This window comes from Stigmatopora argus, chromosome 19 (genome assembly GCF_051989625.1).
Source record: "Stigmatopora argus isolate UIUO_Sarg chromosome 19, RoL_Sarg_1.0, whole genome shotgun sequence".
Lineage (NCBI taxonomy): Eukaryota > Metazoa > Chordata > Actinopteri > Syngnathiformes > Syngnathidae > Stigmatopora > Stigmatopora argus.
The window spans coordinates 11,984,728-12,004,876 of record NC_135405.1 but is presented as its reverse complement, the minus strand read 5'-3'; the positions used below and the strand labels follow the sequence as shown (position 1 = coordinate 12,004,876).

Here is a 20,149-nt window from a genome sequence, read left to right as displayed (position 1 = left end):
ATACAAATAAAGAACTAAACAAATGATAGAGAAAAGTTTTTCCTGCTAATTAATCCAGCATTTTCTGAGTCAGAAAGACCATTACCTAAACACAACATATCCAGTAGAATTTATAATCCAGCAAAACCTTGGTTTATTATTATTAATTATTACTATTATTATTAATAATTATTATTATTATTACTATTATTATTAATTATTACTATTATTATTAAAATTACTGTTCGCAGTTTCCTCCTGCTTTTTTGCAAAATTACATTAATTATTAGTAACTTTAGCACGAGTCATTTTTAACCAGGTGTGCAAACTTTACATTGTAAATTCATCAGTAGTGAATTTAAAAAATGTACCTAAATAGTATTGGGCATTTTAATTCGTAAAATAAATGGATTTTATAATATTGGCTGAAGAAAATCTGAGGCCGGAAGAAAAAACATGGGAAACGAATGCGGGTCATTTTGGACCCATGTTTGCATTGGAAGAGGGGGCACGTATGTGAATCGTAGAGTTATAGAAAGTAATTACAAAAGTTCGCGAGTTACTTCTTGACATCATATAGAGAAACGGCGTAACGACAGAAAGCGAGAGAGAGACGTAAGAAACCAACAAGACTGAGGTAGAGAGACAACGAAAGACAGAGAGCGAGTGAAAGAGAGAGAGAGAGAGAAAGAAATGGCGCCTCGGTGCTGTGCTCTTTGAGCCAGTGTTTGTAGCCTCCAGAGTGACAATAAACATGGTGAACACGCGGAACAGCTCGCGGCCTGGCAGCAGCCACTTTATCTCTTCCAGGACTCGCTCGTCTTCGAGGATTGAGCGCAACTCCGACGAACATGTAAGCCATATTCCCCCATTTTTTCTCTCCCCCGGTGAGTTAGCTTAGCCGCCGCTAGTTCTAGCCGTGGCCTGGGAGCGAGCAACTCCCGCTTTCGGGGTATCGTTTCCCGGCGAAATAACACCGACACCGAACTTGACACCCGCCGGTCCATGTTGACACAACACAGTACATTTAAACGCCGCAATTCGCACGCTTGTCATGTAATGTCATTTTGATTAAAATAAATTCCGAGCGGTGGCTAGCCTTGTTAGCTCGTAGCTTCAAGTTGAGTTCCCTTTGTGTTTGGTACTTGGACTCGTTTGACCCCCCTTACATTCGTAAGCTCAAACGACCCGCTCACGCGAAGCCCACCCTGGGTTTTAATAGAAAGGACTCACGGCTAACGAATGCCCCATTTGTGTAAGTATATAACACTTTTAATGTCGGTTAATCAAAGCGCGAGGGTAGCTAGAGCTAATGCTAGCCCGACTGGTTAGCCTTGTCGTGGGGGAAGGGATCACAACAGTTGCCTGGCTCAAGTCCCGTATTAGGCAAGTCTGAACTTGGTGAACTTCACTTCGTTAATTCTATATATTTGCTCAAGTCGGTAGTAATGTTTTGACAAATGATCATTAAGTCCTAGAGTTTATTTATGTGACAACAAACTCATTGTCAGTTCACTAATTGTCGAAGAACAGCATGATTGCAAAGTACTATGTGTATTTTTGACCATCGATGGATGGATATATAAATATATATCTTAAAGAGAGACTTAAAAATGGTGGTGGGAAGAGGAAAAAAAATCACTGGAACATGTCAGGCTGATAAAAAAAATAAATTGTGCAACAGGAGAGTAGAGTAACGTTTAGTACTGTAATGTACAGAAAGGAAAGGAAAAAAACGTCATAAACACACATGAAAGTGGTAGAAAAAGACAAAACAACACAATTACAACACATGATATGCATACTGATGCCATGCAGAAACCGAAAGAAAAACAAACACGTTGGGGGTCACTACAGTATGAACGGGAACTTCCTCGTACACCAAGGGTGTCAAACTCGGGTTGGTTTGCGGGCCACATTAACGTCAACTCCATTTTAGATCTAATATTTAGATTTTTTTTTAAATTCGATTAAAAGAACTGGATCAAAAGCCTTAAATAGTCAGTTTTTATAGATCTAAAGCAATGTTTATTTGATATTTTTTATCTTAGTAATGGAAAATTTCTTTTAATCATGTTTTTCATTTCAAATGGAAACAAAATATATTTTTTAATTATGTTCAATATTAAAGTGGAAAACGGAAAATATCGATATATTTATTTTTAGATCTTACAAAATGCACTTTGAACTAAAAACACAAAAGAAATAAAATTGGATTGAAAATATTGCAATGATTGATTTCAAAAACCTCGCAAAGCTTTCCACAATACTAGTGTCCTACGCGTGCAATCAGTGGATTGGCGTCAGGTGCTTCTTGCAGCCCAACCCCCGCTGGTTCAAGTTTGTCAGTCAGCTTTTTGCAAAACCAAAAGCTGCCTCCAACCACACCGAACCCAACCCCCGTTGATTCAACTTTGTCACCTATGTCTGCTGGATGGCTTGCAAAAGCACCCCTGCCTGGTATAAACTGTCAAAGCCAGTTCAAGACTTTTTTTGGACTGAACACTATGACATATTTTAATCATATATTGAATGAAGACTGACATATTTTAATCATATATTTTAATGAAGACTGACATATTTTAATCATATATTTGAATGAAGACTGACATATTTTAATCATATATTTTATTACAGATGAATCATTACAATAAAACACAAGGCTTTATTTTTATATATTACTGTATGATTGAACACTTGTTTTCAGGTTGATGACGCACACGAACAGAATGTTCCCTAATATTAATGCTTGCACAATGAACGCTGAATATGCTCCATTGTTAGGTCGATAAGTCACAATTTTAGCTGTTAAAGTCAGATGCTAAAACTTATCGTCTGACAGTTTCAATTTCATTGTCTTTTACTGGACCAGAAGGAGATAAACAGCGATGTGAGTAGTCCACGGTTAAGCCCACCCGCTAAGCGGCCCCACAGGCAGATGACATCGGAGCCCAGCTCCAGCGACACGTCCCCGTCGCCCCAGACCAAAGGCCAGAGGGTCAGCTGGGGCCTTCCGACTTACCGCACCAGGTCTTCTTTCTCAATGTTCTATTGTAGTGTTTGTCTCAAAACTTTGGGAAATTTTAGGACCAAACTACAAACCTGAACTCAAATCCTGTGTTTTTCCCTTGTAGGTTATCATCTCGCATTATGCAGAACGGACATGGTAATATTTTAACACGCCATTTCATCTAAAACAACATGCAGCTGAGCATTAAATTGATTATTTTGGTGGATTTATTTCGCAGGCCACATGGGACACCGGAAAGAAGAGCTGGGCCAGGGCGACCACTCGCGCATGAACGGCCACGTGGAGCTTAAAAGGAGCTGCCGTGTGAGGAAGAGCCAGTTTGAACATCTCAACCAGAGCCTGCTGTTTGACCAGCTGGTCAACAGGTGAGGGAGCTAGGCACGCTACCTCCTCACGGCCAAATCCAAACATAGAGGGACCGCGTGGGAACCGGCGAAAGCCGAGAATTGAAGAATTTAGCCGTGCTTCTCATTTACAGTGGTACCTCGAGATACGAGCTTAATTTGTTCCTGGACTGAGCTCGTATGTCGATATTCTCGTAACTCGAACGCACGTTTCCCATTGAAATGAACTAAAAACAAATTAATTCGTTCCAACCCTCTGAAAAAACACTAAAAACAGGATATTGGATTGGAAAACAATGTTTTATTTCTTCTAATTCCCCATCCATTAACAAAGTAACACATAACTAGTGGTTTAATATTACTAAAATGTGTTTAATAGAACTCAAATTAGACTGATTTCGCGGAGGGTACAGAGAGGGACATAGAGGCAGGCGGGGGAGACTTTTTGCACCGGTGAATCGTAATATAACATAAACAAATTTAAATGAACTTGGATTACAATGCAGACACACTCAAAAAATAAGTTTAATCTAACCTTACACTATTTGATTAGCACCGAATTAGCCTAGCATGTAAAACAACTCCCATGAAGATATCCTTCTATACTCACCTTCACTCTGTCACGCCTAAACCTTTTGCAGCACTGCCGAGGCTGTCCTCCAGGAGATGGACAACATCAGCAGCATCAGGCAGAACCGCGAGGTGGAACGCCTCCGCATGTGGACCAGGGACACAGAGGAGGTACGGGTAAAAAAAAAAAAAAACATAGCATTTTCTTTCTTATTATAGAAGAAATTTTCCCTCACTCTGGTCCAATTGCCTTTTAGGAAAGCATGGACATGTACTCCCGCGTGAAGCGAAGGAAGTCAATGCGCCGCAGCACGTTTAGCCTTCCCGCCCACCATAAAGTCATGAGTAAAACGCAAGAAGAGGAGGAGGAGGGCACGGAAGGTGACTTTCTGACTCCTGCAGGCGGATGTTTGAATCGGCTCCATTTTGACCGAGAGATGTTTGACTCAGAATCTCACGGGGAGGAAGAGGAGGAGGATGCAGAGGACGAGGACGACGAGGGGGATGAAGCCGAAGAAGCAGGGGAGGGGAACGATAGGCCGTACAACTTGAGGCAGCGCAAGACAGTGCAGAGATACGAGGCGCCGCCAATTGGTAACCAACATGCTTTTCAAAGTGCCGCTTTTCGTAAAAGCAAGGCGAGCTATCATCTTATTTTGTCCTCAGAACCAGTGAACAGAAAGCAAAGCACCCCCACACTGTTTGATACTCACAGATCGCCAGCAAGAAGAAGCCATATACGGTGGGTTATTGGGCGAAAAACTTCGGTAGCGTCAAATACTAATGGAAAACCAGCTTCATGACTGTTCTGCACTTGGTTTTTATTTAGAATAAAGAAACACGCCATTCACAGCAGCGACACCACCTCCTCCTCCGATGAGGAGCGTTTTGAGAGAAGAAAAGGCAAAAGCATGACGCGGGCCAGAAACAGGTGAGAGGTTTTTGGTTTTTCACACATTTTGGTTGAAATTAGTCACGAGAAGTCAAACAAGAAGACAAAACTTGAATAAAAGGTATTGGACTAGAGCAAGGGTGTCAAACTCAGGTTGGTTCATGGGCCTCATTAACGTCAACTCAATTTCACGTGGGCCGGACCATTTTAGATATAATATTTAGATTTTTTTTAAACCGGATTTAAAGAACTGGATCATAAGCCCTAAATATTCATTTTTTTAATAGATCCAAAACAATGTTTATTTGAGCTTTTTTCTTAGTAAGGGAAAACATATTTTAATCATTTGTTTCTCATTTCAAAAGGAAACTAAATATTTTTAAATTATGTTCAATAAAGTGAAAAACTGAAAATGTTTTATATATTTATTTTTAGATTTTCCAAAATGTTTTTTGAACTAAAAACACAAAAAGAAAAAAATGGATTAAAAATTGCAATTATTGATTTAAAAATGGAAAAATCAAGAAATATAATATACTACATCTATAATCTTCATTTGAATTCCTAAAACAGAAAGTCGGCACTCATGATTTACTTTCTCGGGCCGCACAAAATGACACCTGTGGACTAGAGAATGAACGCAAAAGGACAATAATTGCCAAAATAAGCAATTATGAGATGCAGGACAACACAAAGCCGACACACTAAAATATCCAAGTGAATTCTTTGCTCTAATTTGGCCCTATCTTGACCCCTTTTTTTAATCCCCTCACAGATGTTTGCCCATGAACCTGAGGGCGGAGGACTTGGCGAGCGGCGTCCTTCGTGATAGAACAAAAGTGGGGGCCAGCCTGGCCGACGTGGACCCCATGAACCTCGACACCTCAGTGAGTGTCGTCATCTCTCGGCGTGACCGCTTTGCTCCCTAGTTGTTGTTTTTGAAACTCTTGTCCTCTCTTTCAGGTGAGATTCGACCAAGTGGGTGGCCTTAGAAATCACATTCAGTCTTTGAAAGAGATGGTTGTGTTCCCGCTTCTTTATCCCGAGGTCTTTGAGAGATTCAAAATTCAACCTCCGAGGTCATTAAAAATTTGGTTCAGCTAACTCATTCAATGCCGTTGATGATGCGACTCAATGGCATTGAATGAGTTAGGTGAACGAACCGGCCCCAATTTTTTTTAAATTGTACTCATTGATATTTTCTTTGCAGGGGGTGTTTATTTTACGGTCCACCAGGGACAGGAAAGACGCTGGTGGCCCGAGCTCTGGCCAACGAGTGCAGCCAAGGCGAGCGCAAGGTTTCCTTTTTCATGCGCAAAGGGGCCGACTGCCTCAGCAAGTGGGTTGGCGAATCGGAGCGACAGTTGCGCCTCCTGTTTGACCAAGTGAGTCATACTCGTTAACCACTTTTGAATGAGATTCTAGGGGATTAGACTTGATTTAAATGTTGTTTATTATTTCTTAATCAAGGCCTACATGATGAGGCCGTCGATCATCTTCTTTGACGAGATTGATGGCCTAGCTCCGGTTCGCTCCAGTAGGCAAGACCAAATACACAGGTAAGTAGTAGTAAGTAATATAATTGGACACTAGAATCAGGAGCCAAAATCCAGCATTTTATTGAAGTCCACTACCCTCATAAAGTATGTATCCGGCTAGAGCTTGGCGATAAAACGATAACGATAATTATTGTGATTTTTTTTGTCAACAATAATATTAAAAACATTTGATAATTTTAAACTGCAATTAGACCACCCGACCATCACAGAGAATGGGGCACTGTTGCGAGATGAACGCTAGTTCTAGACCAACGCTCTGGAGATGTTAGCATGTTAGCATTAGAGGCTAACACGGAGCATGAACGCAAAAGGACAATAACAGCCAATATAAGCAATTATGAGATGCAGGACAACACGTAGGCAACCCACTAAAAGATCCAAGTGAAGTGGTAACAGTTACTTTCATATTTGAATAAGGAGGAAAGTAATTTATTTACCTATTCACAGAAGTTTGAAGTTTCAAATTTGAAACAAAAAAGATTAGCGATATCGACTGATTTGTATATTTTTTTCGCAATAACAATTTTTGTCATGTTGCCCAGCTCTAAAGTCTGCAACTCTCATAAAGTATGTATCAGGCTACTTTCTACTCTGGATTTACTACCTTCTTGTTTTATTTAGTTCTATTGTGTCCACTCTGCTGGCCTTGATGGATGGCCTGGACAGCCGTGGAGAGATAGTGGTCATCGGTGCTACGAACAGACTTGACTCTATCGACCCAGCGCTGCGAAGGCCCGGACGTTTCGACCGGGAATTTCTCTTCAATCTGCCCGACAAGACGGTGAGCGAGAGGGTGTGCGTGGGTATGAGCCGGAACTTGATAAAAATCATAATCTGCCAAAATGGCCTTTTCTTTAGGCTTGGCAACCACAAAAAAAGACAAAAGTAAACAGTCATTAAGGGCAATCAAAAGGCATTTGTTCACAGAGAGCAGTTTATGCTGTTTCATAATTCGGTAAAGACAAAAAAACGAACAAACTGATTTGAATTTAAAAAAAAATATATTTACTGAGTGCTGCACCAGTGAGTTTGTAACAATTTCAAAATACAGGGCCCTCTGGTCATGTTCAAAACCAGCTAGGTTCACCAAGTTGGGCTCTTATATCCACAAAATGTGATGAAAGACTATGAAAAGCCACGTATTGACAATAGCAAGCTTTTTTTTCTCCTTGACGTCTGCCCATCAAAGTGGAGACTTCGACGGGTGATGCAATGGGCTCACGGCGGCGGTGTGTAGCTCACTCGAACTGTTGCACAGCTCTTGGTTTCGAAATGGAGCAAATTTCGACTCTTCAGTCGTGATGAAACTCTACCATTGTTGTAGGAACTCAGGAACTTTTCACTTGCCATAATTGGGGAAGGAAATGCTCCACCTTTTTTACAGAGAATAGCTGGTCCGAGTATATTGTAGCCAGTGTTTCACAGTTTTTGTCTTTTTCAAATCAGAACTGTTAAGGTTTCAAATGCAATCTTGTTTCAGAAAAAAAATGACCAGAATAATAAACATATTGTAGACAATGAATATATAACATCGCATGGGGTCCTGGTTCACATTTACAAGGGCTCTTATTATATGAGTTGCTTTATTTAATTGAAATTAAAATGTCTGTCTCCAAAAACTTAATTAAAGAAGAAAAACAGAAATTGTACTGATATTTCTCACTTTTTATATATTTTTTATCTTGTTACAGGCCAGAAAGCACATCTTGCAAATCCACACACGAGACTGGAACCCCAAATTGTCTGAGCCATTTATAGATGAACTTGCAGAAAAATGTGTTGGTGAGAGATTATTATTATATTATTTTTCTTGGGCGTAATAGAAAGGTGTTTTGACTTATAACTGCAGATTTAATTTAATGACACACATTAACAATTGTAACTGTTTTTCCCCGGTCTAGGCTACTGTGGCGCCGACATCAAAGCACTTTGCACAGAGGCAGCGCTGGTGGCGCTACGCCGTCGCTACCCCCAGATCTACGGCAGCAGCGTCAAGTTGAAACTCGACGTGGCCTCCATCGTGCTGGGACCCGCCGACTTTGGCCGGGCTATGAGGGCTATCGTGCCGGCCTCCCATAGGGCCCTGGCTCCCCCGGGGCGTGCGCTGTCGCCCATCCTCAGGCCCCTATTGGCTAGCGCTTTCTCCTTGGTGCTTAATTCTCTTCTCAGAGTCTTCCCCCATGCGCAGTCTGCTGACAGGGACACCCACGGTAGGCAGAATTCCAAATTAAGCTACGAGTGAATTTACTAGCATGTGACTTGACTAGTTGTGAATTTGACTTGCGTTTTAATATGCCATTATTTTTGTGCGTGTTGCAGGCGGCGACAATCAACTACTTGAAGAGGATGTGTACAGCGACGACGAGAACGAAAAAAGCAGCACTTCCATCTATGAAGTCCAGTCCGCCTTGTCTCCGATCAGTCCACCACAGTCCACTGATGCTGCAATATGCCGGCCCTTCATTCATTGTTCCATGTGAGTCCAAATTTAACAGTCAAACTCCTTCATCCATCCACAGAGCTTACATTAATTGAAATATTGTGTTTTTGCAAGCTATTGAAAAAGTATAGCGTAATTAAAATAAGTCTAAAAAGTGAACAAAGTATAATTTGTTGATCATTTATTGGCAAATTCAAATTTCCAGTTTTTTAGCTGGTCCCTAACCTGCACTTGCATGTTGCGCAATGTGCAAATGTTGGTCATTTTGGTTCAACATGGGATATTTTGTCAAATACGAATTCGTTTTAGAAGTTTTGATAAGACTTACCAGTGCTGTGTACTCCTACTTCCTTTAGAACAGGGGTGTCAGACTCGGGTTGGTTCGCGGGCCATGTTAACGTCTACTCGATTTGATGTGGGCCGGACCATTTTAGATATAATATTTAGATTAAAAAAAAAAATGGGTTAAAAGAAATGGATTAAAATCCCTGAATATTCATTTTTTTATAGATCTAAAACAATGTTTAATTTTGCTTTTTTTATATATATTTTTAGATTTTACAAAATGATTTTTGAACTAAAAACACAGAAAAAAAATGGATTAAAAAATTACAATGATTTATTTTAAATGGGAATAATTAGGAAATTTAATATACATCTATACTCTTCATTTTAATTTGATCCTAAAACAGAAAGTCGGCACTCATTATTGACTTTCCGGGGCCACACAAAATGATGCGGCGGGCAAGATTTGGCCCCCGGGCCGCCACTTTGACACATGTGCGTTAGGACTTTAGGACGTGATTCTTTCAAGCACCCAAATAAATGTTGGTGCTCCCCTTTGCAGTTCGCCCCACCAGCAACCCACCTCCTACCGGCCCCGTTTGCTCCTGGCCGGTTCCCCGGGCTCAGGACAGAGTTCCCACCTGGCCCCTGCTTTGCTACACCACTTGGACAAGTTGCCAGTTCACCGCCTGGACTTGCCCACCCTCTACTCCACTAGTGCCGCTAAGACGCCGGAGGAATCTTGCGCTCAGGTTAATTTCATTTACATCGGAAAATAAAAGCCCAAGTCTCAATTCGTTCTTTTTAACTTTGCTCATCAGGTTTTCCGCGAGGCCTGCCGGAGCGTCCCCAGCGTGGTGTTTGTGCCGCACATTGCCGAGTGGTGGGAGACGGTGAGCGACACGCTTAAGAGCACCTTCCTCACACTCCTACAGGACGTGCCCTCCTTCTGCCCCGTCCTTATCCTCGCCACCGCCGAGACGTGCTACTCGCGGCTGTCTGACGAGGTAAGTACTTGAACAGACGCAATCTCTCCAAGAAGGTTATCGTCTCATTTTGGGGAATAGAGGCTACTACCGTATTTTCTCGCATATATTTTTTCTCTGAAAAATATACTGACTGAATCGAGGGTACGGCTTATATGCGCACAAATTAGGTGACAAGGATGAAACGCCATATCGTAAGGCAATGTGGCTGATATGGTCGTTTGTTTCTAAATAGACAAAAGAATAACAGGTAAAACGCTTCTCAAAATTTATTTTGACATTTGTGAATGAAATTCAAGAAAAAAAATGTATTTTGCATAAAACGTGACCCTTCAAAGTTAACACATTTGTACTCTATTAAAATCTGAACATGGAGGTGAAAAGTGGGAATCAGGGGGCCTCTTATACAAGAGAAATTGTAAAATACAACAATTTTAAGGCAATTTTAAGGGTGCGGCTTATACACAGGTGGGGCTTATACGTGGGTGCGGCTTATACGTGAGAAAATACGGTGAGTGACCAAGCAGTTTTTGCCTGATTCACATTGGTTCCCTCATTGAAAACAATAGAAATTATCCGTTCCTGCTCCCCCTACAAAAATGTCCTCAATTTTTTTTTTTAAATTCTTTTTACAAGAACAATGACATCTAAGGCTTATAAACGCAAGGTTAAATAACATTTGCTTTCATGTGACCTCAAGCCAGAACAGTACAAAATCCTCCACCCAGTATTATTTTCCCCATCCTTGTAGTTCTGTCTGGTACTTGACAATTGGCAAACCAGTCTAATTACAGTCTCAAACCAGTATTGTCCTGAAAACACAAGAAACTACGCAACTGGGTGATCAGAAGCACACTTGTATCTCAATTGTTTTTGTTGTTCCCGCCGCTAATGTGACAGTTTTGAAGGAGAGGCACAGTTGCGTACTTTTCGGATGTTACCAGATTTTATTATGACGGATGCAGCAATTATGCAGGATCTTTATGCGAAACGCGTACAAGTGAAGCTCCCTTTTTCGGCGATGGATCCATCAGACAGCATTCTGTCGGCGTTCCACCGCCAGCGTCTTCAACACAATCACTTTAGCGCCTCCCAAGGATTTTCAATAAAATCCTTCCTACTTGTTCACTTGTTTCCTCCCATCTGAGAATGGGAATAATCCAATTTGAAGGATAAACCACCCACTGACTTGCTGCCCTTCTTTATTTATTTATTTTTTCAATTCACAACTAGACATTGAGCTCCTTCGCCGACTCCTCCACTATGTCAAAACCGCAGTAGTCCAACATTACTCATGAGGATTCTCAGATGCTTCCCCTCTTTATTAATCCAGATATCATTGCTTTCAGTAGAACAGGTGTTAAATTACACAACGTCATGCATTATTCACCTCCTCTTCATGTCTGTACTCTGCAGACTTTATCACCATAAGCGATAGCCAGCATCATCACTCACTTTCCGTCTACGCCGCTACATTATTCCCCTCAAATTCACCCCCGTTTCTCATCCGTTTAAAAAAAAAAATGATAACGCGCTCGTGTCCAAGGAAAGATTCCAAAAAGACCGAGAGGCGATTCAAACGCGTCGAGAGATAAGAGAAAGGATTGATGTGAGACGGCGAGAAGAGGAAAAATGAGCTCGGTAAGCAAAAAAATGGCTTCCCAGGGGCTGCCAGACTTCAACTCCCAATCACATCAACCGGCGACCGGTTGAAATGCAGCTGCTGGGATTGTCTTGCCCTTACAAATGATTAATGTTTTTCTTTTTCATTTTTTGCTGAAGCTGAAGAACATGTTCCAGAAGTCTTATGGTGAGGTGGTCACGCTGAAGCCACCAAGTGAAGCAGAGAGGAGGAGCTTCTTCTCAGACCTGCTGCTGGTCCAAGCAGCCAGACCGCCACCACGCCTCAGGAATGCAGGTACTCAAACACAAATATTGTATTAGGAATTATTCTCCCGGACCAAAGTAGCCATCTAAAACCTTTTATTAATTGTATTAACTCTCCAGATAATTCTGCGAGTCCTACAATACTGTGAAGTGTACATTTTTTGGGGGAAAAGCAAAAAAAACAGAATCCCTACATATTTTTTTAAACATGAGCAAGTCATATTGCCTGTGGACATTCTTGGTGTAGCATAATTTATGTGGTTTAACCACTGGACAGACTTTAAAATGAGAAATGGTTGCTCAAGGTATTTAAGTATGCCAATTTTTCAGAATCATTTTCAATCGCCAAAAAACGACACCACTTATTTAAGAGGCAATTTTATGCCATCACTGATGAGGAAAGAAATTTGCAATAAAAATAAAAAATAGCACCTTCATTGATATTTGCCACCTCTGGAAATTTTTATTTTTTATTTTTCTCCACTACTGCACACCAAACATGAAATTCAGTTTGATTTTTCAATACATGTAATGAGATTATTTCCCTATGAATTAAAAATTCCATTCAATTACACTAAGTATTCTAAAGTCCAAAATCCCTTCCCTAATAAATTAAATGGAATGATGAATAGGCACATTTTCCCGGACAATGTAGGTCAAATTTAGAATTGTAGCACCTTTAGGCAGGCCTGGATATGGACTCAATAATTTGAGTTTTTTTACACGTGACCCGCATAGGAAATCATAGAGCAATGGACACTTGCTGTAGAGGGCAGTGTTGGTCTGCGTGGATTTCTTCCCTCCTCAAACCTGAAATGCAGCCATGGCAATAAATATTGAGATATCAACGCAAGTGTCATCTTTTTAAGGGTGAAATTCCACCATGACGGATTTGAAACTAGAGGAATAAGAAATAGTCTTTCGGCATTTAACATATGTTCAGAAACATCTGGAAATTTAAAGATTTGTCTTATGCAGAGGCATGCTGAATCCGGTTAACCACGCATTTGACTCGCCAAAGGCAAAACCGAGGTTTGCAGCTATACTCTGTTTCAATCCCAAGAGTCAAAGTTGTGTCTTAATAGTCATGGACCTGAATGGATATACCGTATTGGCCCGAATATAAGACGACCCCCTCTTTTTCAAGACTCAAGTTTGGAAAAAAAGAAACAAATGATGACGACAATATACTTGAGAGAAAAATCATGTTATTTGACCTCATTCAAATCAGGCTAAAACTGTGTATCACCTCTTAAATATGGAAGCTAAATTGCCATCACTTGTAAATGAATGGCTTCCTTGAAATGTAAATTAGCAGAAAATTGCGATAGCTGCAACAGCTCGAGTTCTACATCTAGGAGGACCTAATCTAGGCACATTTGTTATCTAGCACTAAAACTCCTTAGGCTTCAAACCACTTGAGCCACTCTTTGTACCTGACTACTTATGTGACCACTGATTCATGTTGGCTACTTATCTACTTTTACTACTTATTTATTGGTTATTTATATGTGCCTTTCATGGTGACGCTTTAAATCTAATTATCCTTCTATGACAATAGTCATTCAATTCAATTAACCATCAGTGTTTTCCATTCACTTTAAAGGTATCTGGCACTATCTACTGTTGTGAATGGGTGCAACGTGAAGACCCCGATTCTAAGACGACGACACATTTCCAGTCTTATTCCAATGCAAAAAACATTGTCTGATAATCTTGTCCAATCCGATAGCTAAATATTTGTCTTATGACGTGTAGATATGCACAAATGTCAATGTTTCCCGACGGCCTGCGGCGCCCCCCATCACGACCTCATCCCAAGTGTTAATCTGTCCTTCCGCCATTGCCCTGCTCCTCCGATCAAGCGTAATATGCAAAACCACGTCCTCGTTTATAGGCCGGGGTCCTCCGCTCCACTCGTCGGGGGTCCGATTTCCAGCAGGGAAAAAAACGGCAGCAGAAGAAGCGGCCAGCTAGTGCTGGAGCTATTATCACTAATTAGAGTCAGGGAATGCTCATGATGGAAGAGAGGGGAGGAGCTGCGGGGGCTTCCTAACCATGTCTTCTGGGCCCGCGGATGGAGACGGGTAGCGGACATTGGCTTTTTGCTCTGACTTTACCCAATTAGTTCATACCTCAACATTATTTATTTAAACCCAGGGTGGGAAAAGCTTTGTGCTCAAGGGCTGCGTTACAGATTGAAAACATCGTAAGGATTGTGCCATTTGGAGCTGAAATGGTAAAAAGGGAAGCAATTTTTAATAATGTAGTTGATAACATGTATTCAGATTTTGGGTTGCGTTACGTTTGATTTGGCTGTCATAATTTCAATGTAATAATTTCACATGCATGAACCCCCCCAAAAATGTTATAGAATAAATGAGATACATTCATGCAAACAGTATTTAAGGACTTAATGTAAACCAACATGCAACAGGAGGATGAGAAATAATTATATTTTCATAGTCGACCTTGGTATGCGTTCCATAACGTTGCATTTTATTGGCTAAAATATCTGGCCTTTTTAAACATGTACAGCAATGGTAATTCTGCCTACTTCCTGGAAATATGAGCTTTTCATGTTTTTCTCCAGTATTAGACATAACTACAATGATTTTGTTTCTCTCCATCTTTTTCCGATTGTTGATGAGCAAAATTCTTTCTGGTGGAGACGCACTTGATTAAAACCTTGTCTTGCGCTTAAATTACCTCAAACCAATTTTATTGCAGTTTAGTTTACTGTATTATACTGCTTCAGTGAAGGACACATGACACGGATGAATTATTTATCAAACCAAACAAAAATAAAATAATTACAATATTAAAAGATAATAAATTCATCAGATGAAATTTGTTCATTGGTGTGTGAACGGGAAATTACACTTTCCATTTAGTATCTCACTTACCTGTTTAATAAGGTTTTTCTTCTTTTTTTTTTTTTTCAAAGCTTTCCTGTAAGTTTACCATTCTTGCCATCTGCCCTCGGTAGAGCGGTGCGTGGAGGTTCTGTCCGTGGCCGAGGCCCCGGGCCCCAGGGTGCTGTCCGCCGAAGAGCAGCGTCGCCTGGCCGAACAAGAGGAAAACACATTACGGGAGCTCCGACTCTTTCTCAGGGACGTGACCAAGCGGTTGGCCACCGACAAGCGCTTCAACATCTTCAGCAAGCCCGTCGACATCGAGGAGGTGAGTATGGCCAAATAGAAAAGAGTATTTTTCCATTCACTGGCAGTCAGACTGACTATCGTACGCTTATGTAAGGTGTCGGACTACCTGGAGGTTATTGGACAGCCCATGGACCTGTCCACCGTCATTACCAAGATTGACAAGCATCAGTACCTGACGGCCAAAGACTTTCTGGTGGACATAGACCTCATCTGCAGCAATGCGCTCGAATATAATCCAGATAAAGATCCCGGCGGTAAGAAACGGCTCGGTCATGGTAGGTAACGAAATACAGAAATGGACTGTGGAACATCCAAATTCACCATTTTGCCAATGATTTAGTTTTTTTTAAAATACAGTTAATGTTGACATACATTTTAAAACAGTAAAAATTCTACTTTTTTTTTTTCTGTAATTCGTGTCGTGTTCTTTAAATAAGATTTTACAGTAATCCCTCGAATATTGCGGTTAATGTAGACCGACACGCCCGCGATAAACGAAAAACCGCAAAAATATTACGACCGCAATACATTTTTTCGCGCCTATACAGAAATACAAGTACACAAGTACAATGATCAAAAAGTGTTTATTTATTAAATATTACAGCTATAAGCATATCAAAAGACTAATTTTTACTTATGTCTAAATATAATGTGTATATATATATATATATATATAAATGTGAATACTTAAAATACGGTGCTCACAGTGAAAATATTTCCTCTCCGCTTGATACAAATCCAAAAAACAGGTTAATGGGAGTTTTAGTCCAAGTCCTTTGTCTTACATTGCACTCAGTGAAAATAGTTCCTCTCCGTTTGATAAAAATCCAAAAAACAGGTTAATGGGAGTTTTAGTCCAAGTCGTTTGTCTTATATTGTACTCCCAGTGAAAATAGTTCCTCTCCGCTTGATACAAATCCAAAAAACAGGATAATGGGAGCTTTAGTCCAAGTCCTTTGGTCTTATATTGTACTCAGTGAAAATAGTTCCTCTCCGTTTGATCCAAATCCAAAAAAACAAGTTAATGGGAGTTTTAGTCCAAGTCCTTTGTCTTTTTGTGGCCATGTCTGGCCTACATTATCCGCGATATTCGAAGAATATTCTGTACATATATAAATTTTACATGTGTACTCTATCGTCAAATTTCTTCCAGTTTTTGTGGTTCAAATTTTACATTATTCAGCATTACGCTGCACTACTCAGTTCCCTCTAAAAAATAATGAATGCTATGTTGACAACCCTAAAACATGGATAACCTTAATCAGACCCGTTAAAACTTTGTTTCTGCAGTTTTGTCGAGTTCCACTTGTGATGGAGCAAATAAACAATAAGGGGAAAAAAAACAGACTATTAAATAATCTAATGACTTAAGTGAAGCCTGGAGGCAGAATAATTACAAAAGCTCCCAGCACCTTTTTGTACACGTCGGAAATCCAAATGAAGATCGTCACTTTCCCGCTTCCCTGTTTGCCATGTAGAAAATGAAGAAGGCTTGCATATGCATGAAAATTTAATCTCGCATGTTGTCTCGCTGCTAGAAATGATTCCATTCCCCACATCACCCAAATACTATCCACACACACACACCCTTCCCCGTCTTTGGTGTCCAGAATATCACAGACGACAAATGTATGCGCAAACATTGAAAGCGGCTTGTTGTTTGCTTACATATTCGCATTCAATACACTGAGAAATGTCCACGCCAGCTTTAAAAGCGAACCCCAGTGACAGCGGCGGAACCGAAAGATATGAATTGGAAGCAACGTAGAGCGCGAATAACTATTTTAATTCTCGCCTCGTGCACGATCCTTAATGGGAAGCAGTTTTCTGCCAGGCCAAATGAATAAATCATATCGTGCCGTCATTCCTCCGTGCGTGGGGGTATCTAGCAAAGATACACTTAAAAGGAGAAAATGCAATTAGACTGTTTTAATAAAGATGAACCAAGCCTCCATCATTTGTACTGGGGCACGGTCGCGGCACAATTAAGTCACCGATTATGCCGGAACGTCATTATTAGCTCGTTGGTGGGCTACTTTTTCTCTGTTTTCCAAAGGAGTAAAATAACTCCATCGTTGTTTTGGTGAGGAGTATCTATCCGACATCCAACAAGACAGCTGTAAACATGATCAAAATAATTCAGAGAGGAGTTTTTTAGTGATTCAGCGATTTCTCAAACATACGCAAAGGGTTCAGAAACCACTTTGAATGAGTTTAGGATTTTAAAATAAAATGGCAATTTTTTTTAACAGGATAACAATTAGCCAGTCTCTAAATTGAGGATCTCCGGGGTCACATGTGACAGCGCAACGAGTGTATATTTCATTTCAGTTTGTTCCATAAAGCGATTAAAAGCGCAACGACTGTCCTCTGACGAGATTAGTTTCCTCAAACTGGCAATCGTAGTCTATGTTAAATTGGCTAATTATGTTTACTTTACCCTAGACGTGTGGTTGTTTAAGATAGTTCTACTTTGAAACACAGGTTTTGCTAGCTTCTCTCAAATGACTTCACCAAAACATTGTCTTTTACGTATTAGTTTAGGGGGAATCAATTCAGCACGGCCCCACAAAATAGCGAATGAGCATCGGTATAAAAGTAAAGAAAATGTAGAACTCTATTCACGTTGCTATTGTTCAATTTGTACCGTAAAATCGCAGCATTTGACTAGAACAACAAAGTGTGTGGCAATGACTTTTAACAGCAAATATACAATTAAAACACAACATATCTATTATGTCAATGTCCCGATTTCACCAAGTGCTTTTGAGGAGTAATTTTGAAGCAGACGAGTTTCTCCTAGCAGGCTATCCGTCATTAGAAGCCTCTGAAAGGCTTTCTTTCACCCCCCCTGTAAATGTTCACCGACACAAATGCACTCACTCGCACACACAAGTCCATCACTATTACACAGCCGCCATCCAATTAGACAAATGCTGGCAGATTGCGACCCCCTCCGTCACCGCTGCCGCCTCCGTCTGCCCGTAATGAGAGGCAGCCTGTTTACAGTGGCTACGCTTTTAGCCTCGCTCTCCAGCGCGCCCCTTCAGTCACACAAAATGGGGGATTAATGATGCCTGGGGGCATGGCGGAGACATGTTGTGCTGGAGAGCACATTACTTTTTCCTGACAAAAATCTAGAAGTGAAATGATCATTTGTTGTTTTTCCAAACACTACCAATCTCAAGCTAACTCCCGTAAGGCGCTACTCAATTTTCTCAAAATCTGGCAGTGTGTGCGCCTTATATATGGATCAATATTGATTAATCATTGTATGAAATCCCTTAGAAATGAACTAAAAACAAATTAATTTGTTCCAACCCTCTGAAAAAACACCCAAAACAGGATATTGGATTGGAAAAACATTTTTATTTGTTCTAATTCGCCATCTATTAACAAAGTAACAAATAACTAGTGGTTTAATAGTACTAAAATGTGATTATAGTACTAAAACTAGAGAGAGACTTTTTGCACGGCAACGCGCTCGTAACATAACATTTTTTTTTTTAAATGGACTTGGATTTCGATGCAGACACACTCAAAAATAAATTTAATCTAACCTTACACTAAACTTAATTCTAATTTTGTTTTAAATGTTGATACCTTTCTTCTCCTGGCTCTATTTGCCCCGCCTCCACCCGGTACTCGGACGATTCGCCGAAAGACGTTTCGCTGACGGACAGTTGGCCGAACGGACGTTTCGCCGAAAAGGGATTCGCGCGCTCGCCCCGCCCCCGGATCGTGTGTGTGTACATGTTTTTCAACCTCGGCCCGCGCGCCATATACGGCCATTACAGATAACATTCATTTAGGAATAACAAGGGCATGTACTGTCCCCTGCTGGACATATTTCTAAATACAAGTACGTACTACAATGTGCTGCCAATTTTTTATATTTTTATTTTATCCTTGCGTTTAAAGTAGTAGCCATTTGAAGATCACGCAGAACAGTACGTGACAGAAGAAATAGAGAAAATAAAGTAGTAGTAACAGTAAGTACTACTGTAATGAAATTGTAAATCCAGAAATCCTACTCCAGAAAACTTACACCAAATTTGGCTTGCATCTCAAGATAAATATTTGCCCGAAACTTTACTCGTATCTCAAATTGCTCGTATGTCGAGGTACCACTGTACTACTACTACTACTGTGTTTTATAATCCGGTGTGGAAAATACAGCATTTAAATTAGTTTTAGACACAAATATTGCAGAGAAACTAATTTTTTTTAACCTAAAATTCCTAAAATGCCATGATATGCTGCCAAAGCATTATCTACACAAGAAAGTAATAAAATAATCTAGCGTCCCGTTTATTTCTGATCTTTCATTGGATTTGCATTTTTAATCAAAACTTTGTTGTTGGGAACTTTGTTGAAGCAACTCCTCTAGTGTTTTATCGTCTAGCTGAATGTGATCCAAGGCATTTCCATTCATTTCACAGCAGGGATTCCTTTCTAAGGAGTGTTTAAAAAAATGTTGAGATTGATGTTCTTGCTCTGCTTTTCAGACAAAGTGATCCGGCACCGAGCATGCAGCCTCAAGGACACGGCGCACGCCATCTTTGCCTCGGAGCTCGACCCCGAGTTCGATCGCATGTGCGAGGACATTAAGGAAGCAAGCAGAAAGAAGAGTGAGAACATAATAGTTTTACCTTTTATACCATGGGTGTCCAATTCAGGTTGGTTCTCGGGCCACATTAACGTCAACTCGATTTCATGTGGGCCGGACCGGACCATTTTAAATATAATATTTAGATTGTTTTTTAAAAATCGAATTAAAAGAACTGGAACAAAAGCCCTAAATATTCCGTTTTTTTGATAGATCGCAAACAATGTTTATTTGAGCTTTTTTTTCTTAGTAAGGGAATATGACTTTTAATCATTAGTTTTTCATTTCAAAAGGAAACAAAATAATTATGTTCAATATTATAGTGGAAAACAAAATATTTTTATATATTTTTTGATTTGACAGATGCCTTTTGAATGAAAACACAAGAAAATTTTCAACTAAG

General features: G+C 40.3%; 1 protein-coding gene across 2 annotated transcripts in view; it reads left to right on the top strand.

The window, feature by feature from the left end:
• Positions 1-312: 312 nt before the first annotated feature.
• atad2b (ATPase family AAA domain containing 2B) overlaps positions 313-20,149 on the top strand; it is a 43,753-nt gene continuing 23,916 nt past the window's right edge. The window contains exons 1-23 of one of the 2 annotated variants that reach the window (XM_077586478.1): positions 313-832; positions 2,855-3,009; positions 3,114-3,145; positions 3,228-3,375; positions 3,996-4,095; positions 4,182-4,305; positions 4,375-4,518; positions 4,591-4,666; positions 4,754-4,855; positions 5,592-5,703; positions 5,780-5,895; positions 6,027-6,201; positions 6,287-6,375; positions 6,997-7,156; positions 8,067-8,157; positions 8,277-8,585; positions 8,695-8,851; positions 9,663-9,852; positions 9,922-10,107; positions 11,869-12,004; positions 14,963-15,156; positions 15,232-15,391; positions 19,646-19,768. In XM_077586478.1, the coding sequence (XP_077442604.1) occupies positions 734-832; positions 2,855-3,009; positions 3,114-3,145; positions 3,228-3,375; positions 3,996-4,095; positions 4,182-4,305; positions 4,375-4,518; positions 4,591-4,666; positions 4,754-4,855; positions 5,592-5,703; positions 5,780-5,895; positions 6,027-6,201; positions 6,287-6,375; positions 6,997-7,156; positions 8,067-8,157; positions 8,277-8,585; positions 8,695-8,851; positions 9,663-9,852; positions 9,922-10,107; positions 11,869-12,004; positions 14,963-15,156; positions 15,232-15,391; positions 19,646-19,768 (3,178 nt within the window). In that variant the 5' untranslated portion in view covers positions 313-733. Of the gene's footprint in view, positions 833-2,851; positions 3,010-3,113; positions 3,146-3,227; positions 3,376-3,995; positions 4,096-4,181; positions 4,306-4,374; positions 4,519-4,590; positions 4,667-4,753; positions 4,856-5,591; positions 5,704-5,779; positions 5,896-6,026; positions 6,202-6,286; positions 6,376-6,996; positions 7,157-8,066; positions 8,158-8,276; positions 8,586-8,694; positions 8,852-9,662; positions 9,853-9,921; positions 10,108-11,868; positions 12,005-14,962; positions 15,157-15,231; positions 15,392-19,645; positions 19,769-20,149 lie in introns of both variants that reach the window. The other variant, XM_077586477.1, reaches the window with a different exon arrangement.